Source organism: Diabrotica virgifera, chromosome 7 (assembly GCF_917563875.1).
Source record: "Diabrotica virgifera virgifera chromosome 7, PGI_DIABVI_V3a".
Classification (NCBI taxonomy): domain Eukaryota; kingdom Metazoa; phylum Arthropoda; class Insecta; order Coleoptera; family Chrysomelidae; genus Diabrotica; species Diabrotica virgifera.
In genome coordinates, this window is record NC_065449.1 from 31780985 (window position 1) to 31798241 (window position 17257).

Genomic DNA, 17257 nt, shown 5'->3' on the forward strand with positions numbered 1-17257 from the left:
TGTGACGTTTGTCAATAATTTGCTTCTTACCTTTATTTTTCTGTTATTCTTTAATATTAGGTATATTAGTTGTAATCGTGTATTTTCTTTTATATTGATAATATAATATGTGTTGGAAAATATAGAAAATAATTTGGGAGTGTTTTACAGGTCTATTGACAAAATTATGTAGTCTACCTACTACCTAACAAACTAGTGTTGTGTTTCAAAAATCCATTCATGATATCACTAAAAGTATGTCATTAAAAACTTAATATTGAAAGAAGCAATTTTTAACATATTATTTATTTTAAAATTATTTCATTAATGACAATTCAACTAACTTTAATTTTTCGTCATGTGTAAAATTTACAACTTTTTTCTTTTCCTCCATTTCACTGTACATATACAAATAACATACAAAACTTAACAAACTTAATTGACAAATAACTAACTACTAAATAAAATAACTATAACAGTACAAAACTGAATAAAACCAACTTGGCAAACAAACAATAATGACAAATAATCGAAAAAGTAAGGTAATGTCATCGTATTCTTCTTTTTATTTATCAAAAATAGTTCAAACGTACCCGAATTAATACCTAGGAAAGAATTTCCTAGATAAGCAGTTCTTTTAGTTGTGAAACGCTATTGTTCTTAATTATTGACTTAGGAAGTTCCTATCGATAAGAATTACTTAATAAGGCAACTGTTTAGGTATCGTTGGTGAAATCGGGCATTAGAGACCTAATTTTTGTTTTATTTTGAAACTACCTGTATTGTTTAGTCCCGCGTAGATTTTTGTAAAGTTTATTTATTAATAAAGAGCGAAAGAAACATTTATTTTAAAAAAATTTTAAATACTCTTACAAAAAAAACCCAAAAAAGTTTAGATTTTATTTTTTATTTTACATTTTTCAATAAAAATTTACGCGGGACTAGATAGTATCTATCTACAATTACTGTAAAAATTTGGACCTTCTATCATCTAAGGAACCAGAGATATCTGACATCAAAAGCTAAAAACGTAGTATTCGGGAAATCTCAAAAACATAAAACACTCTAATAGGCTATAAAGCTACCGGTACACGGTAAGTTGAGTGCAAACGTTCAGAAAACAAATAGTTTTGTAACCATGGATAGTTTATACTTTATACTATAATGTGTTACATATACAGGGTGTTTGGTAAAGAATGGGCGATAGCTTAACCTCAGGTTCCTGAGGTTAAAATAGGCCGATTTAAGCTAACTTACCTTAGTACAAAGTTTATAATAACCGAGATACAGGGTGTCAAAGTTAAACTTTTTTTTTATTTATTATTGAATATTTCCTAACAGGTATGAGATAACAACATGAAATTTGTTATGTGGGGGTTTTTGGGTCGAGAAAACTAAATTGCCCAGAGGGCGCCACATACGCCTTTCAGCACTAATTTATTACGCTCAATTTTTTTTATCCCTCACTCTGTATAATTTTGACATTAAAATTTTTATTCTCCTATTAGTTTTACTTAAAAAAAGTATACTTTTTCATCTCCCTAAACTCAACCGTTTTCGAGATAAACGCATTTTAAATCTGCGATACACCATCATTTTTAGCATATCATTGTATGTTAGTTCCACCCGAAAAATAACTTAAAACCATTATAATTGTGCCAGTTCTCAAATTTATGTCATTGCATCGCAAATTCCATTTGAAGAAATTTGCGATACATTTTTGGATAATTTTATGGTTTTAAGTTATTTTTCGGGTGTAACTATATTATGCTAAAAATGATGGTGTATCGCAGATTTAAAATGCGTTTATCTCGAAAGCGGTTGAGTTTAGGGAGATGAAAGAAGTATACCTTTTTTAAGTAAAACTAATAGGACACTAAAAATTTTAATGTCAAAATTATACAGAGTGAGGGATTAAAAAAACTGAACGTAATAAATGAGTGCTGAAAGGCCTATGTGGCGCCCTCTGGGCAATATATAATTTTTGGTAGGGAATTTAGTTTTCTCGACCCAAAAAACCCCCACATACCAAATTTCATGTTGTTATCTCATACCTGTCAGGAAATATTCAATAATAAATAAAAAAAAAGTTTAACTTTGACACTTTGTATCTCGGTTATTATAAACTTTGTACTAAGGTAAGTTAGCTTAAATCGGCCTATTTTAATCTCAGAAACCTGAGGTTAAGCTATGGCTCATTCTTTACCAAACACCCTGTATATCGTTGGGAAGAGAAGATTTCAGAGAATAATTTCAATCATAACCCAAAAAACTTAAAAAATTCAATTTTCGGACTTTGGCTGCCCTTAAGAAAAAACACAGTTTGATTGGTTCACCCGGTATACAATGACAATTTCCTGTCTAGCAACAATATTATTACAGAGATATTGTTAAAGAATAAGGCTGAACAAGGCAACATATTAAAAAATCACTTAAATCGGACAACAGGTTTAGGAAACACGAGCCATCAAAAATGACCCATTTTTTAGCGTGCCCGTTTTTCGTGCCGGTGAGTGTATATTGAGATAATTGTGGCAACTGAGCTCTCTCGATGACAATATGGTTGTTCTTCTTCTTCTTACTCTCTTTCTTGGCTTGCATACTTGTGCATCTGCCAGTACATTTGATTATATTGCATCTCGTCTTGCTATAAGCAATGCTGCAACACTGAAATAAAAACCTAAAAATGTTGCCTTGATTTACCAAGTAACCAGGGGAATATTGGGGGACGTAACTGACGTAATTTTAAATTCATAAATTCATTTTGTTAATATTTAAATGAATAATCACTGCCTCTAGTTGTTCATGAGTAAGATGTTGCAATATATTTTGAACATTGGAATTCTTTGGTACTACTAATTTGGTAAGTTCGGTTCTCAGATTAAACTGCTTGGATACTCTTATTGGACACTGTAGAAGAATATGGTCTAGATCCTCAATTTTTCCGCATTCACAGTAAGGATGTTCTTTTACTTTTAGGGCCGGTTGTTCGAACGCTAATCAACAATGATCACTATCAAATATTTAATTACTGTCACCAACTGTCAATGTCAACTTTGATTGGGTTGCTGAAAACATAATTAATTATAATTATGAGATTAGTTAATCAATTAACATAACAATTATTAACATAATTTATTAACTAATTATATCATTGTATTCCATAATTATGTTTTCAACAACCCAAACCAAGTTGGCATTGACAGTTGGTGACAGTAATTAAATATTTGATAATGATCACTTTTGATTAGCGTTCGAACAACCGGCCCTTAATCTATATAGATGTGAGCTTGTGCAACAATGCCCTGTTCTCATTATTATTATATTTGTCAAATGCCTTTTATCTATGTAAGGGAATTTGTGAAACCAGGGTTTTTCTGGAAATGTTACTTGTATTTCTGAATATCATTTTCCTTTAATTTGTACTTTTGACTTCCAATAATGATTGTGTTCATTTTTTATATTATCTTTTAGAATTGGCCAAAGTTCTGTATAGTTTATTTTTATCTCCTGGTTGTTATCTCCAATATGGTCGTTAGAATTAAGGAGCATTAACCTCAAAATTAACAACTCATTTCTTCTTCTTCTTCAGTTTATTGGCCTCCACCTACTTGGGTATTTGGCCAGCTCATCGTCTCGGAACAAGGGAAAAATCCCTTATTCACTTACAATTTGGAGTTAGTACATTGTACAATTTGTTTCTTCTTCTTCTTCATCTTTTTCTTCTTTAGTTAACTAGAAATTTTGGTTGGTGTGGGACAAACATGACAAGATAAAAAAAATTTCACGCTAGGGACAATCTCTCTTTCCTTGTCTAAGGGGGCAACTGTCTATCAATACACAATCTTCTTTTTCTTCTTTGATTTAGGAGAAATTTTGAGTTGGCATGGGACAAATACAAAAACTTAACTTTTTTTTTCAACGACATTAAACTTTTTTCTCTCAAGGGCAACTGCCGACTACTACACAATCTTATTCTTCTACTTCTTTTTTAGTTTACTGGCAATTTTGAGTTGGCATGGGACAAATTCAACAAAGACACAAACTTTGCTCTCAGGAGCAACTGCCGACCATTACACAATCTTATTCTTCTACTTCTTTTTTAGTTTACTGGCAATTTTGAGTTGGCATGGGACAAATTCAACAAAGACACAAACTTTGCTCTCAGGAGCAACTGCCGACCATTACACAATCTTATTCTTCTACTTTTTTTTTTGAGTTTACTGGCAATTTTGAGTTGGCATGGGACAAATATAACAAGACACAAACTTTTTTCTCTCAGGGGTAACTGCTGATCATTACACAATCTTATTCTTCTATATCTTATTTACAGGCAATTTTGAGTTGGCATGGAATAAATACAAAAAAGGCACAAACTTCTCTTATACAGGGCAACACCTGACCATTACACAATCCCATGTTGTTGCCTCAGATAGGTATAGTGAAAGACCCAGGTGATTACAGAATGTTTATATAGAAACAAACGATTATATTATTCGGTTATACGAATTATATTTTCACGTGTACTTTTGACATATTTTTCAAATTATTTATAATATATTCATTTATGTTATTAATTTATTTTCAATATTTTACTTTCCTCATAACTTAATTTTGTGTATATTCAAAAAATGTATTAAAAGTTTAATAAGAACCAACTGCGGTTTATAAAGAAGGGTTGTAAGGGATATGGGTGTTGGGCACCCATTTTTAGCTAATTCATTATATAAATCAAAATTTTGCACAGTATTAATAGGGCATTCAAGAATCACATGTTGTAAATCTGCTAATTGACCACATTCACAATAAGGATGTTCTACTATCCCCATTTTAAATAGGTGATTTGGAACCAAACAGTGACCTGTACGCATTCTGATAATAGTTGTTATATGTCTTCTATCTATGTAAGGAACATTGAGATACCAAGGACTATTTTTGAAAACTGGTTGTAGCTGTTGATACCAAATACCTTTATATTATTCTAATTGTTTAAAAAGTAGTAAACTTTGTATCTGGGGCTTTTCGTCGTCGTTGTTTTCCTCGTAATACGAGAGATGTCGCTGGATTGCGTCTCAAAAGGTGGGTTCATTGCATCGCGATGGTTTGCCTTAAAAGAGGCAGAATGTTTATATTCCCTTCAGAGTTGTGACTGCATAAACTTCACTGATGATGCATAAGGATGCTGAAATAGTTGCTATATGGAGATGGTAGTCCAACTCTGAATCGAATATAAACAAAACCTGCCTTGAACCCTTTTTAACCTTTATATTTAAAATATTCCTTCCACTCTTTTTTAAATTCATTCCAGTACATTTTTTTTAAAAAGGGAAAATAGTCATCTTTCTCCACCTTTATGTTTACTGGACAATTGAGACAACGACCTACATTAGCAAGTGAATCAGCTTTAATATTTCCTAATACTCCGGAATGCCCTGGGATCCATGCAATGATAATATCTAAATTAATATTTTTTGCTTTTAATATAAGTCTTTTTGTCATTCCTAAACAACTCATTTCGATTGACACAAATAAACATCAAAATATGACAATGTAGTAGCTAAATATTTTTGGCCTAAGAGAATGTTAATTTTGAAATTAGTTTTTAAATAAAAAATATTTTAAAAATTAAAGTAAAATTATTAACTCATTAATCATAAACTTTGTTTTTGATTTGTTTATGGGACAGCCTTGCTTCAAAACTCACTCATTCTATTCGTTCTAACAGCTCTATTGCACCAAAAACTCGTAGGTAGCCTACTCGAACAGGAGCTTCAACTAACACAGGTTAGCGCAGTTGCCACAATTCTTTCAATATACATTCCCTATGTCCAGCTGTACGATTTACGTACTGTGTATGCGTATAAATGTTATTTGAATATTTCTATTAATAAAAATTGGAAAAAATCCTTTGTAAAAGGTATAAAAATTTTATTAAAAATCCCTTTAAAGGCTACATCACAGAAAGTTTTCGATTTTATTAAAAATCATCATCAGTGTTAAAACAGGTTGGATGCCAGCTGAGCCACCAAAGAAATACTAGGGTAAAAACCCTATATATATATATTATATAGTTGCATTAAAGGTGCATACTTAATTAAAACTCCATAGGATGGATATAGATGAAACAGAATAATGCCCTTATGTTTCATCTATATCCATCCTATGCAGTTTTAATTAAGTATGCACCTTCAATGCAAATATATAATATTTAAAGGGTTTTTACCCTAATATTTCTTTGGTGGCTCAGCTGGCATAGAACCTGTTTTAACACTGATGATGATTTTTAATAAAATTGAAAACGGTGTGTGATGTAGCCCTTAAAGAGATTTTTAATAAAAATTTTATACTTTTTACAAAGGATTTTTTTCCAATTTTTGTTATTGATGGTACACAGCCAACTACACGAAAAATGTATTCTTTTCCTTGTGGATTTTATTTCTATTAATGTAAACTTAAAGAAATACACCATAACGTTTCATTTAATTTGTATAAGTGGATTATAAGGCGTTTTTATGCAGCACACTTATCCGTATCATATTGTTGGCATCTCGTGCACTGTATTATACTGTTTTTTTTTTGAATTCGTGGAGGTTCTATGAGTACTACTCTGTTCTGTAGGCCTGTTATATTATAGACATCTTTATTGTTTTGAGCGGGTTCTAAATCTACAAAGAAGAGATTAAGTGGTTATTTGGTTTTTTGTTGTTTCACATTGCCTATGTTTCTCACTTTGTGCCCTAACTGAGATAGTTCACTTTTTATGTCATCAGTATTGGTTGAGTGATGTAAGTATCTGATCACAATTCTGAAGGCTCGTTCTTCTTTTAGTTGGTACGTGTGATGGTATATATTTTTTTCCTTTAACTCCTTAACCAATTTTCGGTATATTTCTGGTGTTTCACAATTTATTTTGACAACGTTGTTTATTAAACTGTTTGTCTGGTATTCTTCTTCTTTCGCTATTTCCTCTAATTGCTTTGTCATCTCGTTGAAATCCTGTACCACGTGTACAAATATTGGTGGAGGTTTCGGTATTTTGTTGGTTTCTGCGTTTCCAGTATTTTCTTCTGTTTCTTTCGACAGCGGTTGGAATCGGTTACCTGTTTCAATTTCGCTTGGATTTTGTTTGTTGTTATGTATTTTCTTCCTTTTATTGCTTCCCATGACTTGCCATGCGTTTTTACTGTTTGTCTGATTTTCTTCTTCATCTTCGCTGGTTGATGTCATATAGTGAGTTTCTCTGTCTTCGATATTTGCACTATTTTTACTTGATGTCGGTATTTACTGCTGAACTGGTTGAGAGTAATAGTTTGTATTTACTGTCTGTATAGGAGTTGTATGATACTGTTGTTGCATAGTTGGCATATTCATGTTCATTGAATTTTCTGGTTGGTTCATCATTGTTGGCTGCCACTGTAGTTGGTTATTGGTTGCTTGTGTCATTTGTAGATTTATTGGATCACTCTGTATGTTTTGTTGTTGATAAACTGGTTGTCCATTTCTGAACCCAATAAGATTCCCGGAAGGGAACATATTGTTTTGTTTTCCTCACTTATCGCTAATGGGTTTTTTTTATTGTTGTTGATAAGATAATTAGAATTCTTAATCACCGGTTTTTCGGAGCGCTTTAACGATGTTTACACCTCGATGGCCCAGCGACGACTAAATCCTATGTGACGTTAAAATTAACGACGCACTGAAAAAAGGGTTTGAGATAAACTGTATGACATAAAAAAAAAGCAAAACTTACTATCTGCCGGTGACTTTCTTGATTCAGCTGCCTGTTGTAGAGAATTTGTTAGAAAAATGTCCCTCTCATCAAGAAAAACTTCCCTAAATGCCGGGTATTCTCCCGACAAATCTGTTAATAATTGCTCTAACATGTCTTTTTCTTTACATTTTTCAATTTCTTCTACACTAAAATAGTGCACAAATTAGTAAAATATTGGTTAACATATTTAAATATTGATATATTCCAAGAAACAATATGAAATGTGAAGAAAATATGGAAATAATAAAGTACGAAAGTAGTCGGGTACGAATAGAACACTTGATAAGAAAAAGAAAATAGAATTAATTTGCTAATAGTTGTTACTGTGGCGTCGTCTCAGTTGTTTAGTGTCCTCCTCTATGGAGTAGAGACATTTGAAATGTGGCGCTACTGACGTATGCTAAAGGTCTCATATATACACCACACACCTAACATAACTATTCTCCAGAGGCTAAGAAAAGTAAAGAAATTGTTAACATCATGAAGAACAGAAAATTGGAATACATTGGCCACATTATGCGTAACAGTAAATACCGACTTCTACAGTTGATGCTACAGGCAATACTGAGACGGCAATCTTAAGAGAGGCCCTGGACGTAGATGTATAACCTGCGGACCAATCTTAGGAAGTGCACTGGTCTAAAGTCAACTGATCTATTTCGAGCTGCTGTAAATGCTGTGAATAAGATAGGTCAATGTGGTGGCCAACATCACTACAAGATAGATCTTTAGTTAGAAGAAGTGGCGTCGTCTGTCCCCTAACATTTAATTGGCATGGATATCATTTACTACATAGTTTTATATGGAAACTAAACTAAACATGTGATAATGAATGGTTAATATTATTGGAAAATATTTAACAGTACATATTATAATGTATTTTTATTGCTGAGTAATGTAAACTTACAGTTCCTCAATGCAGTGTTGCCCGAGTTCCAATTTTTCTTTAAACTAACATTATAAAACTCCTGGGCGCAACTGATATTTCCACACATTGTCATCATCTTCTTCTTAAGCTTCTACTGTCCATGTTTGTACATAGGCCTCCCCTAACTCCTGCCATCGATTTCTATCAAAATACTTCTAATTTGTTCCAGCTACTTTTTTAATGTCATCTACCCAGCTCATCTGTGGTCTTGCTCTTAGTTGCCTACCTTTATAAATGCTCCAATGTTGTATTGTGGCAATCCAACCATAGACATATTAAGGATAGACAAGACATAGGCGGGCAGTCAGTCGGTGGTCTGTCTATCTCTTTTTACAAAGCGATTCCGTGTATGTGAGAGACATAGATGGCTAGACCAGTCAAAGTGAATATTGTCCATTGAAATTGGCGTTACACCTCGATGCACAGGGCGGCCCATACCTTGCCTGGTCTACCCTTTTATTATGTCTATGATTCCAACACATTGTCATGTCCATCACTATAACTCGACTGCTTTATGATTTTTGTATTTATATATTCCAAGAAACACAAAACTAAAAGAGACATACATCCAAAACAGTTTAGTTGAGTACGAGGATAATGTGAAAAGTTTTGATCTAGTGTCCAAAAATTAAGTCTTTTTTTATTTAAAGCGCATTTATTTTTCAATTTACAGTAGAACCCCGATTATCCATGTGCGGATTATCCGGGCTGCGGATTATCCGTCCTATGTTTTTTTCGAAATAGCCTCACCGTTAATCGACAGTCAACACAAACTCTATAAGTTACGCCGAATTTGTGAGATTTAGTTGAAAGCTAGAGTCACTACTCTGCTATATTCTTAACACGTGTTGATATTTAAAATGGTAATAACTAGTTGTAAACGCAAGAGAAATGTTTTAACGATCGATTGAACAGGCAGAGATTTTATACAGAAGTGGAAAGGTGAACGTTTTCGCATTATTATCACGAATCTATGAAGTTGGCATTGATTGGCAAGCAAATGATATAAAATTCTTCTGCTTATCTTGAAAGGTAAAATCGGGGGCTGCAGAGGAATTGTAAGGAATCAGATGTCATGGTTCAAGAACATTCGCGATTGGATAGGAATACACAGTGTTAAATAACTATTCCGATTAGCTGAAGACAGTGAGTAACTCGCCAATGTTATTGCCACCGTTAGGGGACCTAATATGGCACCAGAAAAAGAAGTAGGCACATATGTACAAATATGTATGTGTGTACATATTGTATCATATATGAGAAATAAATGTTCGGATTATCCGTGCTTTTCAATTATCCGTGCCACGTCCGGTCCCAAGGAGCACGGATAATCGGGGTTCTACTGTACTTCACCTTTAGACACATTCTCCAACGTTTCAGCAATAAACATATTGCCTACATAAAGCCCAATTCAGGGAAGTCTTCAAAATATCCACATAATACCATCCTCCATTTTCCTGACAACCTTTTCAGTCATGAATTTTAAAAGATTTATGACTACAAAAAGACACAAGTAATTAAATCTGGTACACAGAGGGGATGTTCAACAATCAATGCTCTAAATTTCCCAAATTTTTCATTGTCAAAGTTTTTTGTGAAGAAGTGTTTTTGAGATTTGAAATTCTAATGATACAGAATTTTTTCTTTAATATTTTCATCCAACTGGTCAGAAAAATAATCATAATATTCTGGAGAATTCATAGGTAGAAAAGAATTATACCGTCCAGTAGCAGTATGCCTAAAAGCCTTATATTTATGTACAGTATAGATGTCAGTCAAAGGGGAAAATGCTTTTAACATAATTCAATAATACAAATACCTTACTGCAAAAGTTAAACCGTTATAATAGCGTTTTTGTTAAAAATCACCAAAAAGTTCGGTTTTTGTTGTACAACAGTGTGTTTTCTAAAGTAATCAACAGAAATATATTTCCAATTAGTCTTACACGATTTGCCGTGGTTTATTAATCTAAATATTAACTCACCTAACAGGATCTTTTGATGTGAGTAGATGCCACGCCAGTTTTATAGTTTGGAACCAGGTAAGCCTTGCTAAGGCTCTTTGAAGAGTAATATTTATCGGCCGATCCCCTAAATGTATTCTACAGTGAGGAATCTTTGAGGCCTACAAAACAAAAAGAATATTTCTTTATTATACAATGCCAAACATACAATTTAGTAGTTATATTTTGCAAAAAAATTTTCATGGTTTTATTTTATTAACAGTAATTTTATTAAAAGTAGTTCTACTAAAACTTATCAATTTTACTTGATAATTCAAGTAAAAAATCAAATCCACTTTTATTAAAAAATCCTCCGACAGTGATAACAGCTTACAAACAGTGTGGCATGCTTTAGATCAGATTTTGAATAACATTTCACAAAAAACTGACCCATTCCTGAGATATGTCACAAAGCTACGGTAGAAGAATACCGCTACATAAGAGCACTGTTGGACTGAAAAAAAAAACACATCCAAAGAAATAAAAGAATATCAACAGAAAGAAAAGCAACAAAGTGCAAACTTTAGAAAACAATAATATCCAGTGCTCACTTATGGATCAGAAACATAGGTAATTAAATGACAAAGCGAGATGAGGAGTTACTATGAATATTTGAAAGAAACGTTTTGAGAACCATATATGGTGAAGTTAATGAACAGGGTCTATGAAGAACTCTAACTTAAGGTCTTGAACTCTATAACCTTTTGGTGATGTGATATTATGAAAACCATCAATAAAATAAACTGTCTAAATGACGTAAACTCATATATCTGGACTATGTGCTGGGAGATTTACGGAGGATTGAACTAAGAGCATGGAGATGACAGGCAATCAACAGGGAGGGATGGAAGAATGTTTTGAGGTATGCCAAGGCTCACAAAGACACCTATTATTCCCTCAAGATTAGTTGCAGCTGTTCATACTTAGTGTGGCTCATAATATGACTGATGTAAGCTGTGTTTCTAATCTTAATAATACAGACTAGTTCTGTATGGTTATTCAGTTTCGTTAGGACCTTTATGTTGGTCGCTTTTCCAGCTGATTCTTATCATTGTCTTTACGTTTGAGGTGTTTTCATAAAATTATTTTGATATTCAAGAAATTCAAAAGGAAAAAGGTTGAGAATAACATCTACTTAGTTTATGATATCTATATCTTACCTCCTTATAAGCAACTCTGAATTCGCCACCGGGAGCCATTCCGATTTCCTTTGTAAGGTTCGCACTCAAATTTAATAATAGTAAATACATCAAACCGTTGTACGCTCCATTAGTCCTAATTGTAGATATAATTTTCTGCATATCGATATTTTTGGCCTCTTCCAAGACAGTCTCCTCATCTAAAGATAAAATATTTGTCCTCGAACTACATAATTCTAGTACAACTATATGTGGAAGAACATTTGTTATAACCTAAAAGAAAAACAAGTTAAAATCATCTGATAACTCTCGTATAAATTTTATAAGCAAAAAAAAACAACCAACTATTAAACTTTATTAGTCCAGAAAGCCACACTGCGCATCCGCTAGGAAAAATATTCTGATTCGGATTTTTTGTACAATCTTACTCAAAAAGGACTCCTTTTAACAAATTTGCATGTTGCCAGGACCAAAAGGTGGTCAAAAATTTGTTAAACGTTTTTTTTTTGTTTTTTCCTAAAATTATTTTTTTTTGCATGGAAAAAAGTTTTTTAGGTTTTTTGGATCATTCCAAACAGAAAAGGTCTTTAGTGACTTTTCTCTAAAAATGATAGTTTTTGACATATAAGCGATTAAAAATTGAAAAATTGCGAAATCGGACATTTTTAACCCTCAAAAACTATGTGAAAAACTGAAAATTTGAATGTTTCCAAAGTAGGTAGATATTCTTTAAACATCGATTGATGAAATCCCGAAGAGTTTTTTGCAATACAATATTCAAAACTCCTTTGTTTTTTAATTGCTAATCAAGCGTGCGCGACACTATTCTCCACCGACAGTATGGTGCAAATGAAAGGAATAAATTCGTTATTTCGTAAACGGGCGACTTTAAGGAAAAATCCCGAAACAGGTCGATTTTTATTTTTAAGTTATGATATTGTGGCATATATAGTATATACTAGTGATGTCATCCATCTGGACGTGATGACGTAATCGATGATTTTTTTAAATGAGAATAGGGCTCGTGTGCTAGCTCATTTGAAAGGTTCTTCAATTCTCTATTCAGTAATATAAACATTTACATAATTATTTATACAGGGTGTTCAAAAATTGTTTATTAAATTAAATTATTTGACAAAAAAGAAGTAGAAGGACACCCTGTATAAATAATTATGATAATTGAAGAACCTTTCAAATGAGCTACCACACGACCCCTATTCTCATTTAAAAAAATCATCGATTACGTCATCACGCCCAGCCGGATGACGTCACTAGTATACCATATATGCCATAATATCATAATTTAAAAATAACAAGCTGAAAATGCGAGCATTATCATAACGAAAACTTTGTTTATTTACGTATTTTATTTCATAATATGGAAAATTGCTATTATGAAAAGTAGTTTAGAATTAATAATTATGTTTTAATGTGCAATTATATCATTCTAATTTAAATGTTATAAACTATAAAGGTAGTTTACTTTTGATCGAAATTCATATTTTTTATATACCTCGTATAAAATTAATAAAATTTTATATATGATGGTTGCATCATAAATCTTAGAACATGAAGAGCTTTTAGCTTTTTATGAAGAATAACTTTTCTTCGTCAAATTAAAAATAAAAGAGTTATAAATGAAAATGTTGTTGGTATCCATAATTTGAGAATTTTTTTTCCGTTAGAAGGATGTAATTGCACATATCAGACCATAATTTTTTATACCAAACAATATTATTTCATATACTGTCGGTTCGCTAAACTCAGACACAACTGGCTAGTGATTTAGTCAATAATTTTGCCAATTTGGCAAAAAAAATGATTACTAATTAGTTAATAATTACTAGGCAATTAGTAATTCGCAAAAAACAAAAAATTACCTACTAAAATCACTAGCCAGTTGTGTCGAGTTTAGCGAATCGACTATATTTTAATTTTATAGCGAAAGGAACAGTCCCTTTATCATAAAGGAGAGGCCGTATACTCGTATAAACCTTTTTAAAGCTGTTAATAAATTATTGCTTTTAAAATATACTCAAATTGTATTTTTGAACATCTTATTTATTTTATATAATAATTAAATTCACTATCAAATGTAATTGATGTTTTATCAATACTTAATTTAAAATTTAGTTTGACATTCACGAAGTGTCAAACTCAAATGTAAATAACCTATGCTTTGCTTAACAAATCGAAATTTAAAAACTAGCCTACTTAATAGCAACGATTTCAGCTGGACGTGTAGTGTGTCGGCAGAAAATAAAACGAATGTGGCGTCACATTTTAGACTTTGAGGTCGATTGTCTCGAAAACGGTTAGAAATATAGAAATGCCGTTTTCAGATTTGGATTCAGAAGAAAAGCTACATAAGAATCCATCGATAAATCTGATCTGTGTATTGCTGGAGCTGCAACGCAATAACACACACACACTTTTGCGAATTTATAAACGAAATGGTTTCGTTGAAAATCGACGTGTTTCGGGATTTTTCCTTAAAGTCGCCGGTTTACGAAATAACGAATTTATTCCTTTCATTTGCACCATACTGTCGGTGGAAAATAGTGTCGCGCACGCTTGATTGGCAATTAAAAAACAAAGGAGTTTTGAATATTGTATTGCAAAAAACTCTTCGGGATTTCATCAATCGATGTTTAAAGAATATCTACCTACCTTGGCAACATTCAAATTTTCAGTTTTTCACATAGTTTTTGAGGGTTAAAAATGGCCGATTTCGCAATTTTTAAATTTTTAATCGCCTATGTGTCAAAAACTATCATTTTTAGTGAAAAGTCACTAAAGACCTTTTCTGTTTGGAATGATCCAAAAAACCTAAAAAAACTTTTTTCCATGCAAAAAAAATCATTTTAGGAAAAAAACAAAAAAAAAACATTTAAAATTTTTTTGGCCACCTTTTGGTCCTGGCAACATGCAAATTTGTTAAAAGGAGTCCTTTTTGAGTAAGATTGTGCAAAAAATCCGAATTAGAATATTTTTCCTAGCGGATGCGCAGTGGCTTTCTGGACTATATAGATATATCGGCTGAATAAAAATATCACTTACTTTTGCTACATCCTCTTGTGATTCTTTACTAAAATGTGCTGTACCAATAAGATAAACCTTAGCTCCAGTCTTTTCGTGTTTCAAAAGGGTAACAGTTTTTGGTAAATTGTTATCGAAATCATCATCAGACTTATTGCTGGAAGAAGATTCAGCATCGCCTATACTTACTATTTCCATTGGGTCACTTTTGTCAGATCCAGAACCGTTTTCAGAATCTGGATCGATTTTTATGGTGCTCTCAGTTAATTCTAAAAGATAACTGATTGTAAATACATGTGCAAACTATGAGTAGCAATGTGATTCTCGAAGCGTGAACATGTACCGTCATTCAAAGCGCTAGAGAACTTCCTTATCGTAAAACTACCTAATTAACTAGTCATTATCCTATCAGCATCAAAAAATTGTTAAAGTGAAAAGTAACAAAAACTAAGTGATTAGTGAAACAAACAAAAGAAATATGTTCCCTTCGGGGAATTTATTAGGATTTGATAATAATGGCCAACCAATTTATCAACAAATGAATACTATACAGCAGTGGTGCTCAGACTTATACTGCGTGGGATCTACCACATAAACTGCAAGCGTCCAGAGATCGACTGCTAATAAAAAAAAAACAATTTTGAAAACACAAAACTTTATTGCACACTTCTATTTGATAAAAAGATGTAACTACAGAGAATTGTAATTAATTTGGATGTTGATGCATAGCACTACATATCATCCACAAGTTTTTCATATGATTTCACGTAATTACCGAGGGCCAGACGCAAGTGATGAGAGATTTTCGCCGGTTAGTCTACCTTCACTAACTTTCATTGATTTCACTACATTTATTTGGGAAAATTCACACTCACAAAAGTACGGTGATCCAATGAATGCTGTGAGCTGCAGAGCTACTTGTCTCAAAAACGGATATTTGTCAGACGATATGATAGACCAAAATTTCGTATCGGTCGCTCTGGATTTAAGATGTATGTATATATCGGGAATTATTTTCAGTACCTCATTCTGGACAGAAATGATCTCCATATTAAAAGTAACGGATATTTCGGTAGCAATTTTTTATATCTCTTTATAAGAAAATGGTTTAGACATGAATGTTACAATATCTGTCACTTTTTTAAAATCAGCAAAGCGTCTTTTAAACTCGATGTGAACTTATTGCAGCTTCGTCTCAGAATAAACAAAATTCAAATGGGTGGTTACACTTTTTTTAACCATATAAAGTTGTTTAAATCCTTTCTCTTCTCATCACTGCGAATGGACTGCGTTCATAATGTCGGTAATTGTTTTATTTTTACCCTAAAGTAGTTCCAAATTAAGGAGGTTCAAATTATTTGTTATATCTGATACGAAAGTCAGATCACCATTTTTCGTTTTTAAGTAGATGAATGTCGTCCCCTCGTTCTTCTAGAAAATAAATTATTTTTAAAAGTAACTCCTGGAACCTATCAAAAAATTTTCAGCGGCTTAACCACCTATCATCTTTATGCAAAAGTAAATAAATGTGTCCCACAGTGTCGCTAGCTTCTAATTGCTCTTTAAAAAGACGTCTTTGCGCTCTGATTGAATTCTCAATTTTTGTTGCCATGTTCATGGCGTCGTCCATATTTAAAATTTTGGAACACAAAACTTGCTGGTGAATGATGCAATGAAATAAAAAAAAACCATAGAGAGTCATCGTCAGCTCGACATAAAGCAACACATCCATTGTTAGTGCCAGTCATGGAGGGTGCAACATCTGTTGTAATACACACTAGTTTGTAGATCAGTAGCTCGTATTGGTTATAATCATTGTAAATTTCAAACAAAATTTGTATTTTTTCCGCGAGTTTTTCTTTCAGATGCAGCATTGTTAACATATCTTCTTTAGCCAACATATCAGAAAATACCATCCGAATGAAAATACACAACTGGGCGGTATCAGCCATATCGGTTGATTCGTCAAATTGCAAAGAAAAGTGTATACACTTCATAATATTTATCAATTTTAACTTTCCAAATTTCCAAGCTTTCCAAATATTTGCCCATGATTTCGATACGTCTAGTAACCATTGGATGTGACAACCGGACTTCTTTGATAGCAGACATAATATCTTTTCCATTTGTATTTTTTCCGTGAATCGCGATTGACTTCAAAAACTTTGGCGATCGACCTTTTAAGCACCGCTGCTAAACAGGATGTCCCAACAATAAATAACCAGAACCAGTCAAACCAAACGGCAGTAAAACCGCAAGTACCATTTTTGTATTTTAATCAAACACCATCTAACCAGATAACAAATCAAATGTCATGCCTAAACCAAATACCTATTCCAACCCAAATAGCTATACCAAACCAAGTACAATTTCCTAGTCAATCAACTGCACAAAATATT

General features: G+C 32.6%; 2 protein-coding genes across 2 annotated transcripts in view; one reads left to right on the forward strand and one right to left on the reverse strand.

Annotated features, from left to right (window-relative positions):
- LOC126887875 (formylglycine-generating enzyme-like) overlaps window positions 1–17257 on the forward strand; it is a 76874-nt gene that overhangs the window by 39150 nt on the left and 20467 nt on the right. The window lies entirely within an intron of this gene.
- The window catches only part of LOC126887874 (traB domain-containing protein), a 37630-nt gene that overhangs the window by 9641 nt on the left and 10732 nt on the right, over window positions 1–17257 (reverse strand). The window contains exons 2-5 of the mRNA XM_050655770.1: window positions 14880–15127; window positions 11841–12092; window positions 10663–10802; window positions 7730–7896 (exon numbers count right to left, since the gene is read on the reverse strand). Coding sequence (XP_050511727.1) covers window positions 7730–7896; window positions 10663–10802; window positions 11841–12092; window positions 14880–15127 — 807 coding nt within the window. The remainder of the gene's footprint in view (window positions 1–7729; window positions 7897–10662; window positions 10803–11840; window positions 12093–14879; window positions 15128–17257) is intronic.